Source organism: Canis lupus, chromosome 21, assembly GCF_048164855.1.
Source record: "Canis lupus baileyi chromosome 21, mCanLup2.hap1, whole genome shotgun sequence".
In the NCBI taxonomy this organism is placed as follows: Eukaryota; Metazoa; Chordata; class Mammalia; order Carnivora; family Canidae; genus Canis; species Canis lupus.
In genome coordinates this window covers 8,325,392-8,343,844 of record NC_132858.1, presented here as the reverse complement: position 1 = coordinate 8,343,844, position 18,453 = coordinate 8,325,392, and the positions used below count along the sequence as shown (strand labels likewise).

Sequence of the window (18,453 nt, the reverse complement as noted above, 5' to 3'; positions counted from 1 at the left end):
TGTCCCCTCCAGACTGTGACCTCAAGGCAGCACTGAGCAAAAATCTCGTCTCTTTCCCAAGGGTCCTTCCTGGGTCCTAATTAACAACTCAGATCCCCTCCGGATGGCGTGGCTTGGCGCCTACTCAGGATCTTAGTTCAACCACCTGAGCCTAATTGTATCAAAGCAGAACAAATGAATCTACCCACCGCTGTGGGGCAGGCTCAGAGAGGACATGGGCCAGGGCCACCTTGAAAGACCTCCCACGGCACTCCCTGCCAGCGTTCACTTCAGCCCAAGCTGGAACTCAAGTGGGTCTTTCAATCCTACGTGAGCAGCAGAACTTGGCAGGTCTCTCCTTAAATCCTTGCTGTGTCCACCCCTCTCTCTCAGGAACCTGGATCTAGACACCGAGGTGCTAGCTCTCTCTCCCTACATGCGGATGTTCTGATTTTGAGTAACAGCCTGGCAGTAATGGAGGGGCTGCCTTTACCTGCAGTAGAGCCAGTACACCAGCAACCAGCACCCACAGCCCCTGGAGGTTCCTGGCCCAGGTCTCCTGTTTATACCAGATCTCATCTGGGGCACCCAGCCCCTCAGAAAGCCACATGGGAAAACTCTGGGGGTGGCTGGCCCTGGCCCCGTTTGTATCCACCTGCCCCTGGGAGTGAGGCAGGATCAAAACTTGAGTCCACCCAGGTTCGTCTCCATTGCTGCTTCAGCATTCCATCCTCGAAGCAGCAGAGACTACCATCAGGTTAGGAAGTGTCACAAGCCTGGAGACACCTAGACAGCCGATTGGTTTCACCCAAATACCAGTGGCAGAGAAAATAGCAAAGAAAAGCTAGGGCAGAGAATGGGCAGATTGGCCTCATGCCCAGTTCACCCCTCCATTTAGAGGCCCCTCCATCCCTGTCCTCCGTTTTCATCGCCACCATGTCAGCAACCATGTGGCTTCTCATGTGCTCCTGAGCACATGCTACCCCCAACTCTGACCACTTGGGAGGGAGAGGAGCCCATCTCCCATATTTAGACATGGAGGCTCATAGGCTAAAATGTGCCTACACTGGTGTTTGGCCAAGCCAGGGTTCGTACATCTCAAGTCCAAATCCTGAGGAAGAATCCATGGTAGGAGGGATCCTTACAGAAGGGGGTGGGCGGTCGATCCACAGTCACGTGAATGAGTCCAAAAGGCAAGAACACTCACCTACTCTTGCTACCTCCCCAGTTGGATGTAGCTTTGTCAGGGTGGTAGCATGGATGCGCCTTCAGTTTGGGGACAGCAGGGGACAGGCATGGCTTGTCCTCCGCTGTCCTCCTCCATGTGTGGCTGGAAAGCCCACTGTGGGCCTTGGCCAGAACCAGTGAGGGGGCCGTACCTAAGAAGGCCACGTGCAGGTGAGCACAAAGACCAGACTCAGATGCAGGCTCCTCCCCTCGAGTCATCTGGACATCTCCTCGGGGCCAGTAAAGGCCGAACCTCAGAGACGCCAGTGTACTCCACTCCAACCCCCCGGCCAGGGCAAGGAGGACACAGGGGACTCTCAGAGACTCCCCTGGCCACTTGGGAGAATGGGGTTCCTTTCAGATTTCTGCTTTTTGGTAAGGATCATATATACCACTAGTGAGCTTCCCACACTGCCTTCCTGTGGGGCTGAAAACACATGATCGCACCCACTCCACTCCACAATAAAATGGCCCCGTCGACACTGGACAAAGTCGAAGCAGCCCTGTTTTAGCCCTCTGGATCAGTACAGACTGCACTTGGCAAATTACTCCTTGTTCTCAGGGTCCATGGATGGTTTCTTCAAACCCTGCGTGCCCCCAAATAGGCGTGGGGCTTCCCACTCACTGCAGCAGGGCCAGCCTGCAAGGGGCCCTTCGCGGCACTTGTCCCTTGAAGCCAAAAAAGCTGAAGGCCTGACAGGCAGTGAAGAGGGAGGGTCTCTCCCCAAGGGCACGCTTCCTTCTACGTGCCGAAATGGAGGCAAAAGAGGTCTTTTCTTATCGGTGACGTTCTGGTGACGTATCACCAGACACATCCCACCAAGGGAGCAAGACCCCGTTCAGGCCCCATCCTCATGTCTTCGAGTGAGCCCTTAAAAGCATCTCCCTAGCCGTGCTGGTCTGGGCCTCCCTGCTCACACGGCGCAGGTGCAGGTGTACCCACCCGGCAGCCACCGCCGCGTGGGGCCAGGTGAGTGGGCAGCCTTGGTGTGCTGTGGTGTCTTCTCAGAACTCTGCTTCCTGGTTCTTTCCTCCCTGCCCCGGCCCTGGCATGGCAAGTCATCTGCTCACTGCCAGCGCGGCTGCCGTCAAGAGTGTCTCCCACACCCCACCCCCTTGGCGGTCTACGTCCTGCTGACCCACACAGCGACCCAGCTTGTGATGCTTGTCTCTGTTGTTGCCATTTCAGAAGTCCAGAGGTCATGAGCACCGTCTCAGGTACGCGGAGCACGACGGTCACCTTCACGGTTCGTCCGGGGACCTCGCAGCCCATCACTCTGCAGAGCCGGCCCGCAGACTTTGAGAGTAGGACCTCAGGAACGAGACGTGCCCCGAGCCCGGTGGTGTCGCCAACAGAGATGAACAAAGAGATCCTGCCTGCCCCCCTCTCCGCTGCTGCCGCCGCCGCCGCTCCTTCTCCCACTCTCTCAGAGGTCTTTAGCCTTCCAAGCCAGCCCCCATCTGGGGACCTGTTTGGCTTGAACCCGGCGGGACGCAGCAGGTCGCCGTCCCCCTCGATACTGCAACAGCCAATCTCAAATAAGCCTTTTACGACTAAGCCTGTGCACCTGTGGACTAAACCAGATGTGGCAGATTGGCTGGAAAGTCTAAACTTGGGTGAGCATAAAGAGACCTTCATGGACAATGAGATTGATGGCAGTCACCTACCAAACCTTCAGAAGGAAGACCTAATAGATCTTGGGGTGACTCGGGTCGGGCACAGGATGAACATAGAAAGGGCTTTGAAACAGCTGCTGGACAGATAAGGGTGGCTGCTCTTTACCTTTACAGACTTCTTGTTATAAGTAGAGATGGGCTTCTACTGAAATATTTGTGCGGCCAAGCACGGTCTGTGAGCACCAACCCCATTCCATGGGTTTGTCTCCTGGTACCCAAAGAGATGCCGAGTGTGTCCAGGTGTGGCTGAGCGAAGGCCTTGCAACTCCCCCTCTCCACGTGGGCTTCACAGGCTGTTTCTGTGCAGCAGGGGACACGGGGAGGGAGTCCTGCCACCACGGAGAGAGAGGCTCAGCTTGCCTCCCAGCATGCAGGTGACCTCACTTTGCCAGGTCCCAGGGACGCCCCCGTCGATTGAGTACGGGACCCTTGCTCTTGCAGGCAGACACCAGTGTACTCTAGATACCTCCTGAGACCTCCCTCCTCTGCTTTCTGGGCAGCTCTCACCACCCCAGGCCCGCCTCAGTCTGTGGCCTCCGGGAGGGCACTCAATGCTCACTTGCTCCTTTCTTTCCTCTACTTTGCTTGTGGTAAGACACCTCAGACCTGTTTGTCTGGTGCCCCTTCTTGGGCCCGAAAGGTAGAGAATCTTTTTTTTCCTCTGGATTCTTTATCCCATCTCCTCCTGCGATGTGCATCCGTGGTTCTTTGGCCATGAAGTTCTTGGCAGTGGTGGGGAGTCTGAATGGGATCGTGCCCAGCTTTGCTTAGCTTTCTTTCTTTCTTTCTGCAAATCTATTAGCATAATTCCAGAGTGGCCAAACAGATGTCACATGGAGTTAGTCAAAGCACAAAGTCACGATTCCAAGGAGGAGGGGAGACCTGGCCATGGGAACCAGCCAGTGTGCAGCTGCCCAGGTCCAAAGTCTCCTCCAGGGGAAAAGCATTTAGTCATCTGCCAGGAGTGTCTCCAGGACGGTGAGAAGGGGATTCTCTGCCTTTCGCAATTTTTTTTTTTAATTGAAAGTGTTGTATTCTGCAAAAATCAGAGCAGGTGAGCGTCCACTTTAACACGAGGGTGGGACACAAGGTCATTGGTGGGCATATGCTGCTGCCAGGGAGACAGCATCTTCCCCGGGAGCCAGCAGGTGCCGTGACGTCAGTTCTGAACCCGGCCAAGGCTAAGCATCTCTGCTGAGACAGCCCCTCTGCTCTCTGAGGCCTAGGAGATGGTACTTGGGGGCTTTCCCCCTTTGTCTCCAACTGTCCGGGCACCCCCACCAGTTTATCTTACAAGGACAACAGGTTTCTTGAGAACCCAGTGGGTATGGCATCTAGGCCGGACCCAGGGTTGAGAACACAAGGTGGGCCACAGGGTGAGGGTAGAGGCAGACAAACGAAGAGAGACAGGGAGGTTTCCCGGGCTGCACCAGGCCCCTCTCGCAAGGCTTTCTTGAGCCTGCCCGATCTCCTCCTCCCTGGAGTCCCCTCCCCTGTAACAATACCTCCAGTTTCCAAGGGAGGTTGCCACCTGCACAGGAGCCACCGGACACCCAGCCAGGCTTCCAGCACATTCGCCCACACTTGGAAGAAATTCGAACAGCAGGTTTTGGCTTTTCTTATGATTTCAGAACTAGCTTAGCCCATCTCTAATTATAAAAACATGATTTTTTTTTCCTTTCTTTTCTTTACGCTCACAATCAAGTGTCTGATTAGGTCTGGAACAGCTCTAGAATGAACACATAAAATTTAGCAATTTAAAATCTCTTTCTTTACTGCAAGTTTAAATAGTTGTACAGATAGTTTATAAGCACAATATTTTAAGAAAAAAAAAGTGGCTGGTCTACTAGGCAGCCTTTGTGCCACTTCAGTGCTAGAAAGTTAAAGAAAAAAAAAAACTTTTGTGATTTAATAATACTATTTCTGTGGAATTATAAAAGTATGACCTTTTTAAATCAACCTTATTTGGATGCATCTGAACCAGCAGAGCTGTGTTATATTTTCTATCTTTGCTAGAACTTCGTCATCGAAGGACAATTATTTCTTCAAAAGTGGTTACAATTCACAATGCAGCAGTTTCTCCAAAAACAAACACGCACCACACACACACACATGCGCGCACACACACAATTTTTCCAACCACAATGCCCCTGAATTGGAAACTGAGTTTTGGACCTTCCTCTGTTCTGAACCCTTCCGCAGGGCAATCTGTATCTGAATGCCCCGATCTGACTTGAAATCAATTGAACATGAAGGCGCTTCTGTCCCGCCCACCTTCTGTCTCTCCGTCGTGGGGTGTGCCGGGACGCTACAGGTGGCCTGCTGAGGCCACCTGCGAGTGTTCAGAAAACATAAAGGTGGTGGTTGGGCCACTGTCTTCCATTTGGTGATATTGGCAAAATTCAGTCAGTGCACTGCTTCACCCTGGCTCTTCCCTCCTCTGTCTACTGTTGGCATTTACCTCCATGCTCAGTGCCAGGCGACACGCCAGAACGAGAGAGGACAGGAAGGGAAGGCGCTGCTAGGTTGCCACCTGGTGGCTTGAGGTTCACTGGACTTTGGCTGCCACTCCCTTTCTTAGAGAGACTTCGACCCATGGGCAACTAACCAGAAGCAAGCAGACTGCAAGAAACAAAAGAGCTGGGCAGTCATTTATTTTTGCCTTGTCTTATTCTAAAAAAAAAAAAAAAAATCACAGGACCCCGCAGAACCTGCACTGAGTAACCCATGTGGCCAAGGTGAATCCATCTCTAGCCCTATTCGATGGTTTTGCTACAGAAAGCAATAGTTCCTCACTGAAATCGCCGCCCACTGTTCTCCCCCTGCCCCTTGGACACGTTAGGACCAGGCCCTATTCCATGACCTCTTCAATGGTGGGACACAAGTCAAACTGCTCATATAAGAATCATGTTAATACTATTCTGGGTTTTAAGATCAACTTTTGTTATCTACTGTAATTTAAATAAATTGCATTTACATGCCTAGTCTCTGTAACATTGTGTATACAAAACCAAAATCTCTCAAGATGTAAATTATGTATACCTGCCAAGACACCTGCTGCTCCAGGGTGTCTGTGCACATTTTAAGTTAATTCATATAATATAAAATGACTCAATGTGACTGTTGATTTGCTGAACTTTACATATCACAAAGTGGATTATTTGTGGTACTTTAGTTAGTAAAATGGTGATTTTATTTTATTTTTTTCTGAGTTACTGAACAAGCAAGCATTACCCAGGTGATCTGGCAATGACTTTGTGTGTGTGGGCCACAAATATTGATTTTTCCCATTAACGAATTTTTTTTGTTTTTTTTAGAAACTAATTATGTTTCACACTATGGTTTGTGTAACTTGTGTTCGCATTATCTGTGTTGCTGTTACTTTTGTGCTTTTATTCCTTTTAAACTTTATTTTAAAAAAAAAAACAAAACAAAACAAAAAACAAGCTCCTGTAATTTGCACTTCCTCCCAATCCTTCAATCTCTTGTATGGCAACCAAAATTACTGTAAGAGAAATAAATATACGATTGCACTAAGGTTGTGGCTCTGATTGCACACAGTGAAAGCTGTCTGGGTGAACCAGGAGTTGCCAACTTGCAATCTAGCATAGGCTCTTTGAACATCATCGCCACTGTTCCTCCGTAAGATTGACCAGGTGCCATGTTTCTTCAAAGAGTAAGAGCCGTCCCTGCACAGAGCTAATCTGCCTGGGCTCCATCCCCTGACAGTACCCTCACGGCACAGACGGAGACACACAGGATCTCAGAGCCATGTGCGTATTGGCGGGCACATCTGTAAGCTCTGCTTAGAAGCCCAGCTGAGGCCTGGCCTTCCTTTGGTCGGGGACGGAAGTGGGGGGTGGCGCCGAGGGGGTCCCCCGCGCCCCCACCTGCTCATCTTCTTCCCTCCAGGCCGTGGGGTTGCAGAACCAGGTGGCCTCTCTGGTTAACGTGAAGCCAGCCATGTTTCAGCGGTAAGCAAGCAGGCACTGACGCTTGGGGCAAGAGAATTTGTGTCTTTTGGTGAAGAACGGAGCTGGGAAGACATGGGCTGTCCCTTTGTCTGTAGGGAAGTATGTTTTAAACACTGAACCTCATCTTTGGCCTCATCAATGAATACCTGGTGTCTTTAGTTCCTGGACAGTTTCTTCTATGTTGGCACATTTCTCCATTTGAACAGCAGCCACTATGTTTCTATGTTTATGAAAAATTCGAATCCTCTTATCTTTCGCAGTTCACCCTCCATTAAGCCTTCCACTTCACTGTCTGGTGGTTTCTCCCACACCTTAACCACCCCCTTCACCTCCAATGGTTTCTTCCAAACCTCTTTTAGGTAAATGTATCAGTTTGTCTTAAGGAAAAAAAAAATTGGAAGACTTTCTTTTACTTGTACTTTATTTGAGGCATTTTACCAACCAGGGCACTGGAGTGTCTGTGCTTGTAGGTCTCCGCGTTCACTCCGAGAAGGTGGAAATCCCACAGCGCCTGGGGAACAGAGCCCAAGCTGCATCAGGGCAGCCACGCTCCATGGGGACTCAACCTGTCCCTCCGATGCCAGCAGGCCTGACCGCTTCAGTTTCCAATCCGCGCTGTATCAGTGATTTTCTTTCTTTACTGTTCCTGTTTAACATGTCTCTGCATTTCAGTCTTTACCGTTCTGTGTTTAAAATTACAACAATCACTGTCCATTGCTTCTACTCGGGAACTCTGTTTATAGCAATTCTGAAACTTAATATGAGCCTTCAAATAAATACAGAAACGAGAAAAAAAAAGGAAAAAAATAAAGTGTGTGCCTTGGGTGTTTTGAACCTGATCTGCATAAAACCATATTGTATTCAAATGCTGTATATTAAATGAAAGGATAAATATATCTTCACTGTATTAATGTAGCTGATAAAATAGTTCTAGTGCCTTGTTTTCTGAACTGAGAAGCCCATATCAATGCACAACGTAAAGTAAAAACCGATTCGAGAACTGAAATGTTGAGAAGACGTAGACGTGATTCTGGAGCCTTCAACCTAAGACTGTGGAATATACACAGTCATTTAAATTAAAAAATAAAAAGAAAATTGAAATAAGATCGTGTTATCAGTTAATTTTCCATTAAAAGTGCTCTCTGCTCTATCACTTTCAGTATTTTCACTTACTTAACACACAAAAGAGCATGTATGAGAGTCCCCATGGAAGAGAAAGGTGTCCTGGCAGGAGTCCTGGACTCCCGCCCGCCTTCCCCGGTGGCGTGTCACCCCGGCAGCACTTTGTTGGCGGCTTATCGAAGTTATCAGTATTGATTGTTTTCAGATTTTGTTAAAAATTAACAAAATATTTGTTGATAGTGACAGGCCACTCATCACAGAACTACTACTAATGTTCACAAGCAAAAGAAGTGGCAGTACATGGTCTGTTTTTCTTTAAAAAAAAAAAATGACGTAGGAAGTACACGAATTCTGGTCTAATGGCACTACACTCGAGGGCCTGTCATCCTAGAAGTTGTCTGGGTGTAGTGAGAGTGTCGGGAGCCGCCGTCCTGCCTGTGGGGCTATAGTCCTCATTGCCAGAGCGCACGGAGGGTGGCCCAGCCAGGTCAGAGGCAGGTACACACCACGTGCTGTGTCCACCGCCATGTCTTTGGGCTCTCCGCCAAACACGTGTCTCAAGGAAGGGAGCAAGGACCTCCACAGGCTGTGCCTGTTTATCTCACGAAACTAGCATCAGTGCTGCTGTTTACCAGGCCAAAGTCAAATGGAGATCCAAATTTATTCATTTTAGGCCACAAATGTAGTCTGAGAATCTGAAAGAGGTGGTTTGGGAGAGATGGGGTTTCTTAGGGATTCCCATTCCACATGCTGCTGCTGCCTCCACCAGAAGCATGTATGTATCCCACGTCAAAGGGGTGTGCCACAGCCACCAGGCAAGGTGGACAGACAGGCAAGCCCTAGGCCCCATAGGAGATGAGGGTCAGAGAAATCTCAGGTTGGCCTTCAGGGCAGCCAGGTGAGCAGGTCTGGGTGTGAAGACAGCTGATCCCAGCTGCATCTGGTGGCAGCATACCTGTTCTGTGTTCTAGCCATCAAGCCTTCCTGCCTACTCAGTCTTTCTTGCCAAGGGGCTTACACAGACTTAAATGTGTTCTTCAAATCCCAGGGCCCAGAGAGGAGGAGAACAGAGCCTTTGAACTGCTAGAGAAGCGACCACAGCACAAGGCAGAGCTCAGTTTATTTTCAAGTATGGTCCCAAGAGGTAGGCATAGGCTGGAAATAATAGTAAGTCTCCTGGGTGCACTCTGCACCAGGCACCATCCAGAGTGCTGCACCCATTGGGTGTCCAGCAGCCAATAGCCCCATTTTACAGATGAGGAAACAAAGTCTTGCCAAGGTCCATGGTGAGGTAAGGACAGAACCAGGATTTGCTATAGAACCTCCATGACTAAGTCCAACTCTAAGAAAAAGAACCCCCATCAGGCACCCAGAGAACTCCTGGCCGTGTCGGGGTCTACCACGGATGACATGAACAAACTTTCCTTTCTGCTCCTACAAAGTCATTTGTGCAGGGCCAGGGGTCCAGGAGGGTGGGCAAGATGGGGGTTCCTTCCTATTCAATCACCTCAGGGATGTGAAAAAAGGAGATTTGATTCTGCTTATGCCACTGCCCTCGACTAAGATTGGGGAAGCCAGGACCTCGGGATCACAAGCTTTCTCAAAGACTTGATATTTGTAAAAGGCCCACAGCTTGGAGATGTGTGACATGTGGCATCTGCTTTAATTATCTCAAGAACCCATGAGGCCAGTGAGGAAAAAGATGACCGTCTCTTCTACTTGTAAGGAAACGGATGTTCTCAGCCACAGTCTACAGGCAGGTGGGATGATTCATCCTGAAGACTGACAGTCCTATCAAGGGAGCAGAGCTGCCCTGGGTCCCGTCCTTCCCAGGCCCTCCCCCCGCAACTCTTCCTCCCACGGCCCTGAGCCACCCAGCATCCTCCAAACATGTTCCTTTGTGGCCTACAGCCACGAGAGCCTGTTTCTGTTGCTTACAACCGCAGACTGCTTGCAGACACAGCTCCCATCCTGATGCCAGGGTGCTCTTTTCCACACCCCATGGCCTCCCTCCGCCAGTTAGAACTGGGGCAGCCCCTTCCTCCCCTTTCACCATCACCCTCACTGGCAGAGGAGAAAGGCCAAGCGGATGACAGACAAGGAGTCAGTCACATGGCTACGGAATGAGTTTGAAAATGAGTCCGACAGGCCCACACGGCTTTGAAGCTTTACATAAAGCCAACGGCGCGGAGCAGCAGCTTCCTCCCTTGGTCTTGGAGCCTGCCATCTGGGCAAGCTAAAAATAAAGGCTCCGTTTTGAAGCAAGAGTTTATACATGTGACTACAGAGGTCCTGGTAAAGACATCAAGGCTCTAGGGGAACCGCATGGCCTGAAACCTTTAGCGCCGCAGGATGGCCAGGAAGGCCCAGCCCCCGCCTCCCCCACAGGCCGGGGGCCAGCGTCTCCTGGCAGCAGCCAGGAGGGAGAGCAGAGGGTGTGATGGCTCTCTCTGGCTGGGAGGGAGGGAAGCCATGAGAAGAGGGGGCTGCATACAGCCTGAAGCGCAGGCTGCCATGGACTCACAGCAGCGACAGAGAAACAGCCACGTGGCCCCGACTCCGCCGTCCAGTCGGGGGCCCACGTCCTCCGGGCCACCTGACACCCGCCCCAGCTGCTCCGCCAGGCTCCCACAGCAGGGCCTCCTCTCTGCTGGGCCCTGGATCCTCCTGGCAGCTGGAATACTCTTCCCCGGGTCTGCACAGCTTCCCGGACCACCAGACTCGAGAAAGGCTCGTGCCAATCCCACCTGCCGCCCCTGTCACCACCTCCGGCGGGCCTGTTGATGCGCTTGCTGCTCCCCCTCCGCCGGCCGCCACACGCCCCCCGCTGCAGGAGATGCCCCAGGAGGGCGCCGACCGCCCTGTCCCAGCGGCCACTGCTGCCCCCGGCAGCTGCGCCCCAGCCTGCAGCTCCGACCGCGTGCGGAAGACGCACCCCCCGCGGGCCCCCAGGGACTACAGGGCGGGGCCCGGCGCCCCGCACCCACCATGACCTCTGACCCCCGCCCCGCCCCGCCCCGCGACGCGAGGCACCCGCGCTCTCTAGGGCACCTAGCTCCCGGGGGCGGGCCGCTGCGGGAGAAGCAGGGGGAGCCGCGCGGGGCGGCGGGGGGCGGGGGGCGGGCGGCCGGGCGGGGAGCAGGGGCTCAGCCGCGGACCTGCCAAGCTCCCAGCACGGGGCTCCGGGGCGCCTACCTCAGCTCCGGCTTCTGGAGGGGGCAGCTGCGCGGGCCCGGGGCGCCTCTGCCACACCTCGGGCGGGCCGAGCGCGCACACACGGCACGAGGGGGGCGCACCTGCTCGGCCCTCACCCCCCCAACGACCGGGACACCGAGCCGCCTCCCGCCTCCCGCCCACCGCCCCGGGGCGCCGCTTCCGCCGCAAGGGACACTGGGCCCGGAAGTCACGTGCCCTGCCAGTCACGTGCTCTGCATGGGCCAATCGAGACTCGCAGAGGGACCGCTGAGCACGTGCCTACGAGGACCAACCAGGATCGGCAAAGGAAGGGGATTGTGATTGGCCCAGCTGGAGGAGGGACGACTTTCGGCCAATCCCAGGGGCCAGGAGGCGGGCTGTGGGCGAGGCGCCCCGCCCACAGGGGTCGGGGACTGGGCTGGCACTGCCTGGGAGGCTCAGGGCGATGCTGCGCAGCTGGGAGCAGCTTCACCCCTGTCCCTACAAGCAGATCAGTAATGATAAGAGACAACATTTGGCTGCAAATAACAGAAACTTGCATTAAAAGTGGCTTATACCAAAAGTGCTTCATTCTTTCCATAGGGCACAAAAATGTAAGCTCCACGAGGGCAGGAATCTTAAGTCTTTTTCACTGCCCTATGTGGACAGCAGGATGTTCCCAATAAGGGTGTGTTGGAGGCATGGACAGTCCTTGGTGATCCCTGGATTTGGTCAGACAGCTCAACATGGCCAAGTCAGACTGAGTGAGCCTCTCCCTCTAACTTCGCAGCCTCACAACAACAAAAGGCGCTGCCGCTCTACACATCACTTTCCATCCCAAGTCAGGAAGAAGAGGGGAAGACCATGTCAACTGTATCTGCTCCCCGCTACCAGGGGAGCCAGTGCTTTCCCAGAAGTGCCTCCCCCATGTCATCTAAAGCCATCCCCGGAAGCCAGGCAGATGGGGAAAGGGAGTACTCAGCATGGCACAGCGCTGCCAGGAACAGAGCTGTCTTAAAAGGCAGAAGACTGAATGGAGAATGTGTGGACAGGTGCTAGATGGGGTTGCAAGAGTGGCCGGGTAGGTTTTCCTCACTGAGCATTTGAAAGTATGAAATCCAGGGGCGCCTGGCTGGCTCAGTTGGTTAAGCATCTAAGTCTTGATCTCAGCTCAGGTCTTGATCTCAGGGTCATGAGTTTGAGCCCGGCATTGGGCTCCACACTGGGCCTGGAACCTACAGAAAGAAGAAAGAGAGAAAGAAAAAAAAGAAAGAAAGGAAGGGAGGGAGGGAGAGAGAAAGAAAAGAAAAAAAAGAAAAGAGAAAAGAAAAGAAGAAAGAAAACAGCCCAGTGGCATTAAATACATTGGCAACGCCGTATGGCCATCAGCACTGTCCAGTTCCATCCTGCCAAAGAGAAAGCCTCTGCCTGTTGATCCCCTTGGCCCCAGGGTCACTGGCCCACGCAACTGGTTATCTTTCTGTCTCTGGATTTGCCTTTTCTGGACATTTCATGTAAATGGAATCACACAATATGTAGTCTTTGGGGTCTGGTTTCTCCCACTGAGCATGATTTTTTCCAAGGGTCATCCATGGTGTCGCGTGTGAGACCGCTTCATACCTCTTTTGGCTAAAGAGTATTCCATCGGAGGGATAGACGGCACTCAGGTTTTTCCCCTTCGTCAGTTGATGGACATGTGGGTTGTCTCCACCTTCTGGCTGTTGCGAATAGTGCTGCTGTGAACATGCATGTACGTTTATTTTCTGTTCTTTAGGGGCCTACGTGCTGGAAGCTGGAATTGCTTGGTCGTGTGGTCACTCCAGGTTGAACCTGTTGAGGAACTGCCAGACTGTTTCCTGCAAAGGTCAAACCACTTCCATTCCCACCGGCGGTGGGTGAGGGCTCCTCCCTGGAGACTTCTGAGGCCGTACCTCATGGAGGCTGAGCTCCATCTCAGGCTTCCAGATACAGCCCAGGCCCCAGGAACAGGTTGGGCCACAAAGACTCTGCATTTCCAGCAAGCACCAGGCACTGCTGGGGGAGACTGATCTGCGGCTCCCAGGGAGTATCTGTGAGCAGAAGATTACCAGGCCTCCTCCCAGGCATCCGGTTTCAGTAGGAAGTGTCAAAATTCAGAGAGCTTTTACTCTATGAATACTTCTTTGAGGGAAAAACAAACTGTTCTCAAACAGGGAGATTTCAAATTTGAAAGTGGTAGGAAGCTCAGGGGCAGGTCGTTACAGGATAGCTTATAACGCCAGAATGGCTGCTAGGAGGGGGGTTTCCAGATGGCAGGGAATTGGTTAAATATGGGTATCTTACACCAGTTGGGGAAGACAACTTAGGTTTCATTTATGATTATCAGAGGCATTCGTAATAAATAACCTGCTTTCTTATTCCTGAGATTAGGTATAGATTAAGTTTGGCTCACATAAGGTTAACTGGCTCTGTCTGCTCTGGATCTTTGTATTTTAAACAAGAGGAAGCCCCAGAATCTGGGTGGTTGATGTTCTCCTTGGGTGGGCCTTAAGGGAAGTGTGAGAAACTGCCCCTTGCATCTGCTACCCACATTCAGTGAGAGATGTTGGTGCAGAAGCTGCAGCTCTCTGGAGTCTAGCCTGCTGCACAGGTGACCTCTGTAGGATGGGGAGTTTGTACACCTGCTATCTGGAATTGCCAGCACCTGAACTGTCCATGGCTCTATTGTCTACAATGTACACAGAGGAGGCTCTAAGGTGGTGGTTCTCAAGATCTGGTCCCTGGACATGCAGCAGCAGGGTCACCTGGGACCTGGATAGAAATGCAAATTCTTGCTCCTCCCCCATCTGCAGAATCAGAAGCAGGGCCCAGCAACCCCGGTTAACAAGCCCTTCAGGTGACCCCCGTGCCTGCTAGAGTTTGAGAGCCCCTTCTCCAAAGCAACCCCTGCAACATAAACCTGCTGCCCCAAACCCTCCAGTGATGCAACACCAGGGGACTGCTGATGCTCTGCCATGTCCCATGTGGCTGTGTGGCACTGTGTGTGTAACATGCCCCACTCTCCCAAGGGCTGTGGGCCTCGGGTCGCCGAGATCTGCATGGGGACACCTCTGAGAACAGCTCATCTAGCAGTGAATGCCCGGGAGGGCAGCATGGGCCTGAGGCCATTTCTGTCCTGTACCAAAGAGCTGGGCACACTTTCCCTGGATGACCTCCCCTGGGAACCAGCCACCCAGGCCCCCCCTGCAACAACCACCAGACCAAGAACCACACAACCTCTGGGCTCCTCAGTATCCTCATCTGAAATGCAGTTTGACAATCCCTTGGCCCTAAGACTCATGGGGGCAAATGAGGTCTTCCATGGGAATGGCTTGCCCAAGCCAAAGGGAATAAATGATACAGGCTGGGTTATCTTTTTAATCAAGCGGTAAAAATACATATGATATGAAATTCAAAAAGTCGTTAGGAGAAAGCATCTCTCCCTTCTCCACTGGCTCCCTAGACCCCGGGGTACCTCCCCAAGGCTTGTGCCTATTAAGGAATCCTTGTGATTCTTTCCTGGCCTGGTGCATACATCTGCGAGCATATGCGTATGAATCATTTTTAAAACCTAAAATAGCTCACTCTACACGCTGCTCTGTACTAGTCTTGCTCTTTTTAAAATTATTAAGCATGGGGCACTTGGGTGGCTCAGTGGTTGAACATCTGCCTTCTGCTCAGGTCATGATCCCAGGGTCCCAGGATCGAGTCCTGCATCGGGCTCCCTGCATGGAGCCTGCTTCTCCCTCTGCCTACATCTCTGCCTCTCTCTCTCTCTGTCGCTCATGAATAAATAAAAATCTTTTTTAAAAAGTTATTAAGGGGATCCCTGGGTAGCGCAGCGGTTTGGCACCTGCCTTTGGCCCAGGGCGCGATCCTGGAGACCCGGGATCGAATCCCACGTCGGGCTCCCGGTGCATGGAGCCTGCTTCTCCCTCTGCCTATGTCTCTGCTTCTTTCTCTCTCTCTCTGTGACTATCATAAATAAATAAATAAATAAATAAATAAATAAATAAATAAATAAATATTAAAAAAAAAGTTATTAAGTATGCCAGGCACATTGAAAGGATAGGGAATAATGAACACCCATATCTACCACCCAGCCTGACAACAGCAAACATTGCAGAGAGGCTCGAAGCCTCTCATCCCCTCCTGATTGTGCCTCCTTCCCTCTACCTCAGAGGTAACCACTGCCCTGAACTTGGTGTTGATCGTCTCTATGCATGTTGTCATGTTTATCACTTATGTGTGTGTCCATAAACAATATGTAGTAGTAACACGCATTTTTATTTAAGATTTATTGATTTATTTTAGAGAGAGAGAGAGAACAAGCACGAGTGGGAGGGTCAGAGAGAAGGAGAGAGAATCCCAAGCAGACTCCGAGCTGTGAGCAGAGCCCAATGTGGGCCTCGAGTTCATGACCCCGAGATCACAACCTAGGCCAAAACCAAGAGTCAGATGCTCAAGCGATGGTACCACCCCACCCAGGTGCCCCTCTTATGTACATTTTAAAAGCTTGTAGAAATGATCTCTACATCATGCACAATTAGCAATCCTCCTCATAAAGAGAACAGTGCCTGGCGCCTAGCCACGACTCACTTAAGCTGTGGCCGCCATCATCATCGATATTATAATTATTGGCAATCATGAATCCTGCAGCTGGCTTACTCAATATGACTTTTGAGACTCATTAAACATGACAGATGTAGCTCTAAATCATTCATGTTCACAGTGGAATACATTTCATTACATGAATATATTGAATTTGATTTATCCATTCATCTGTTGATCTTTAGATATTCTTTTTTTTTTTCTCTTTGCTATGAAAACAAAGCTTTCCAACATCATGCTAAGTGAAAGAATCCTGTCACAAATTACCACCTATCGTGTGATTCCGTTTCCATGAAATGTCTGGAAAAGGCAGATCCACAGACAAAGGTAGCAGATGAGTAGGAGCAGGGGTAGGGGAGGGGACTGGGGGGTGAGGCATGGGGTTGTTTTTCAGGTGATGAAAACTTTCCGGAATTAGACAGTGGTGGTATTTCCATAACTCTGTGAATACACTCAGAGCCGTTAAACGGTACACTAGCTAGGTGAATTATATGGTAAGCAAACTATGTCTCAATAAATCTTTTCAAGAAAAAAAAATGCTTTTCTAAATGTAATGTGGGATCCTACATTGGATCTTAGAACAGGAAAAGGACATTCAAGGAAAAAGTTTAAAATACAAAGTCTGAAAAAAAAAAGTCTGTCATTTAGTTAACGGTGCTGTCTCAACATTAATTTCTTAGTTTGAATAAGTGGATGGACCATGGTTGAGTAAGAGGTTAATTGTGAGGGAAATTGGTAGGGAGTACATAAGAAGTGCCCCACATTAAATTTACAACTTTTCTCTAAATATATAATTATTCCAAAATGAAGTGTATTTTAAACAGACACCTGGGTGGCTCAGTGGTAGAGCGTCTGCCTTTGGCTCAGGTTGTGATGCTGGGATCGAGTCCTGCATTGGGCTCCCCGCAGGGAGCCTGCTTCTCCCTCTGCCTGTGTTTCTGCCTCTCTCATGAGTAAATAAATAAAATCTTAAAAAAAAAGACTCTCCTTGCCCCTCCCTCTGTGCCTCCTCCCACCAAATATCCATAAATATTTTTTTAAATAACCAAAAATGAACCCAAACAAGCAGCACTGCTGTGAATATACCCAGTGCTCGTGTGGGAGCGTCTCTTGGGTGCTCCCTGAGGACTGGACTTGCTGGCATCTCCAAACTACTGGAAGTCACCAACCCGCTGCACCCAGGAGAGACACTCTGTCAGTGCACATGCGTGTTGCTGACGGTTCCCCAAGGTGGCTGCTTTTTCTCAGCTGCCCAGCGCCTCAGCACAGATGTTCCACTCTCACCAGCCCTGCGGACAGGCCTGCAGGGTGTCTCCTTCATGCACAGGAGCACATACAGCCAGGATTCTGTGGGGGCAGAGAGGGTGTCATACATTTCCCTAAGTCCTGGAAGGGCCTGACTGCTGCCCCCTCACAGAGGGTACAGGGTCTGCCCCTCAGCAGAGCAGCATATTCTAGGAGGAGCCCATTCCTGTCCTTTGCCGGATTCAAGTAAGAAACTCCAAAGTCCCCCTGGCTACATGTTGCTTCAGCAGCAGTAAACATTGATTATCTCCTACTGTTTCTGCAGGCCAGGAACTTGGGAGCAGCTTAGTGAGGTGGTTGTGGTTCAGCAGCTCTTGTGACGCTTCAGCTGGGGTGTTGACCGAGATTTTCTGGGGACAGAGGATTCGTTTCCAAGGTGATGCACTCCCGTGTCTGTGGGCAGGAGGCCAGGAGGCCGTAGCTCTTTGCCAGCCTGACCTCTCCAGAGGGCTGTCTGAGCTTCACAACGTCCTATCGTTCCATGGGGAGGGGCTGCACAGGGGCCACCCTGGTGGCTGGCTGTGACGGCATCATTGCAGTTTATGGATGAAGGTAGGACCAGAAGATACACGTAGTCAATACTCTTAAAAAGGAGTAAAGAGCACCTACAAAAATCCCACAGGTAACACCCCACCTAATGGGGAAGGATTGAGCGCTTTCCTTCAAAGACCGTGAACAAGGATGTCTCCTGTCACCACTCTCAACACAGTGCTGGACCTCTAGCCAAGGCAATACGGCCAGAAAAGGCAAATAGATTGGAAAGAAGAGAGAAAATGCTCTCATCTTGCAGGTGATAGGACTGTCAATAAAGAAAATCCCAAGGAATCTAAAAACAAAACAAAACAAAAAAAAACAACACCTTTCTAGAATTTATAAGGTAACTCAGCAAGGTTACAAGATACAGGATAAACATACAAAAATCCATTGAACTTCCGCAGACTAGCAATGGATGTGTGTATGCTGAAAACAGAAATACAGTTCATAGCTGCCAAAAATAGATGAAATACTTAGATGTAGATCTGATAAAATACATAAGATCTACATACTAAGGGATCCCTGGGTGGCGCAGTGGTTTGGCGCCTGCCTTTGGCCCAGGGCGCGATCCTGGAGACCCGGGATCGAATCCCACGTCGGGCTCCCGGTGCATGGAGCCTGCTTCTCCCTCTGCCTGTGTCTCTGCCTCTCTCTCTCTCTGTGACTATCATAAATAAATAAAAATTAAAAAAAAAAAGATCTACATACTAAAAACCACAAAATGCTAATGCAATAAGTGAAAGAAGATGTAAATAAATGGGTGGAAATACCATGTTTCTATATTGGAAGTCTCTCTACATGGCAGATGACACGTAAGGGTAATATAATTCCC

General features: G+C 50.8%; 1 protein-coding gene and 1 long non-coding RNA gene across 8 annotated transcripts in view; one reads left to right on the top strand and one right to left on the bottom strand.

Moving 5' to 3' along the window:
* SHANK2 (SH3 and multiple ankyrin repeat domains 2) overlaps positions 1-6,420 on the top strand; it is a 510,376-nt gene extending 503,956 nt beyond the window's left edge. For all 7 annotated transcript variants that reach the window (XM_072790331.1, XM_072790330.1, XM_072790327.1 and 4 more), the window contains one exon: positions 2,396-6,420. In XM_072790331.1, coding sequence (XP_072646432.1) covers positions 2,396-2,972 — 577 coding nt within the window. In that variant the 3' untranslated portion in view covers positions 2,973-6,420. The remainder of the gene's footprint in view (positions 1-2,395) is intronic.
* Positions 5,031-11,348, bottom strand: LOC140612599 (uncharacterized). Its single transcript, XR_012013750.1, has 2 exons — positions 11,175-11,348; positions 5,031-7,540 (listed from the first exon to the last, which is right to left on the bottom strand). It is a non-coding gene; the product is annotated as an uncharacterized lncRNA (long non-coding RNA).
* Positions 11,349-18,453: the final 7,105 nt, after the last annotated feature.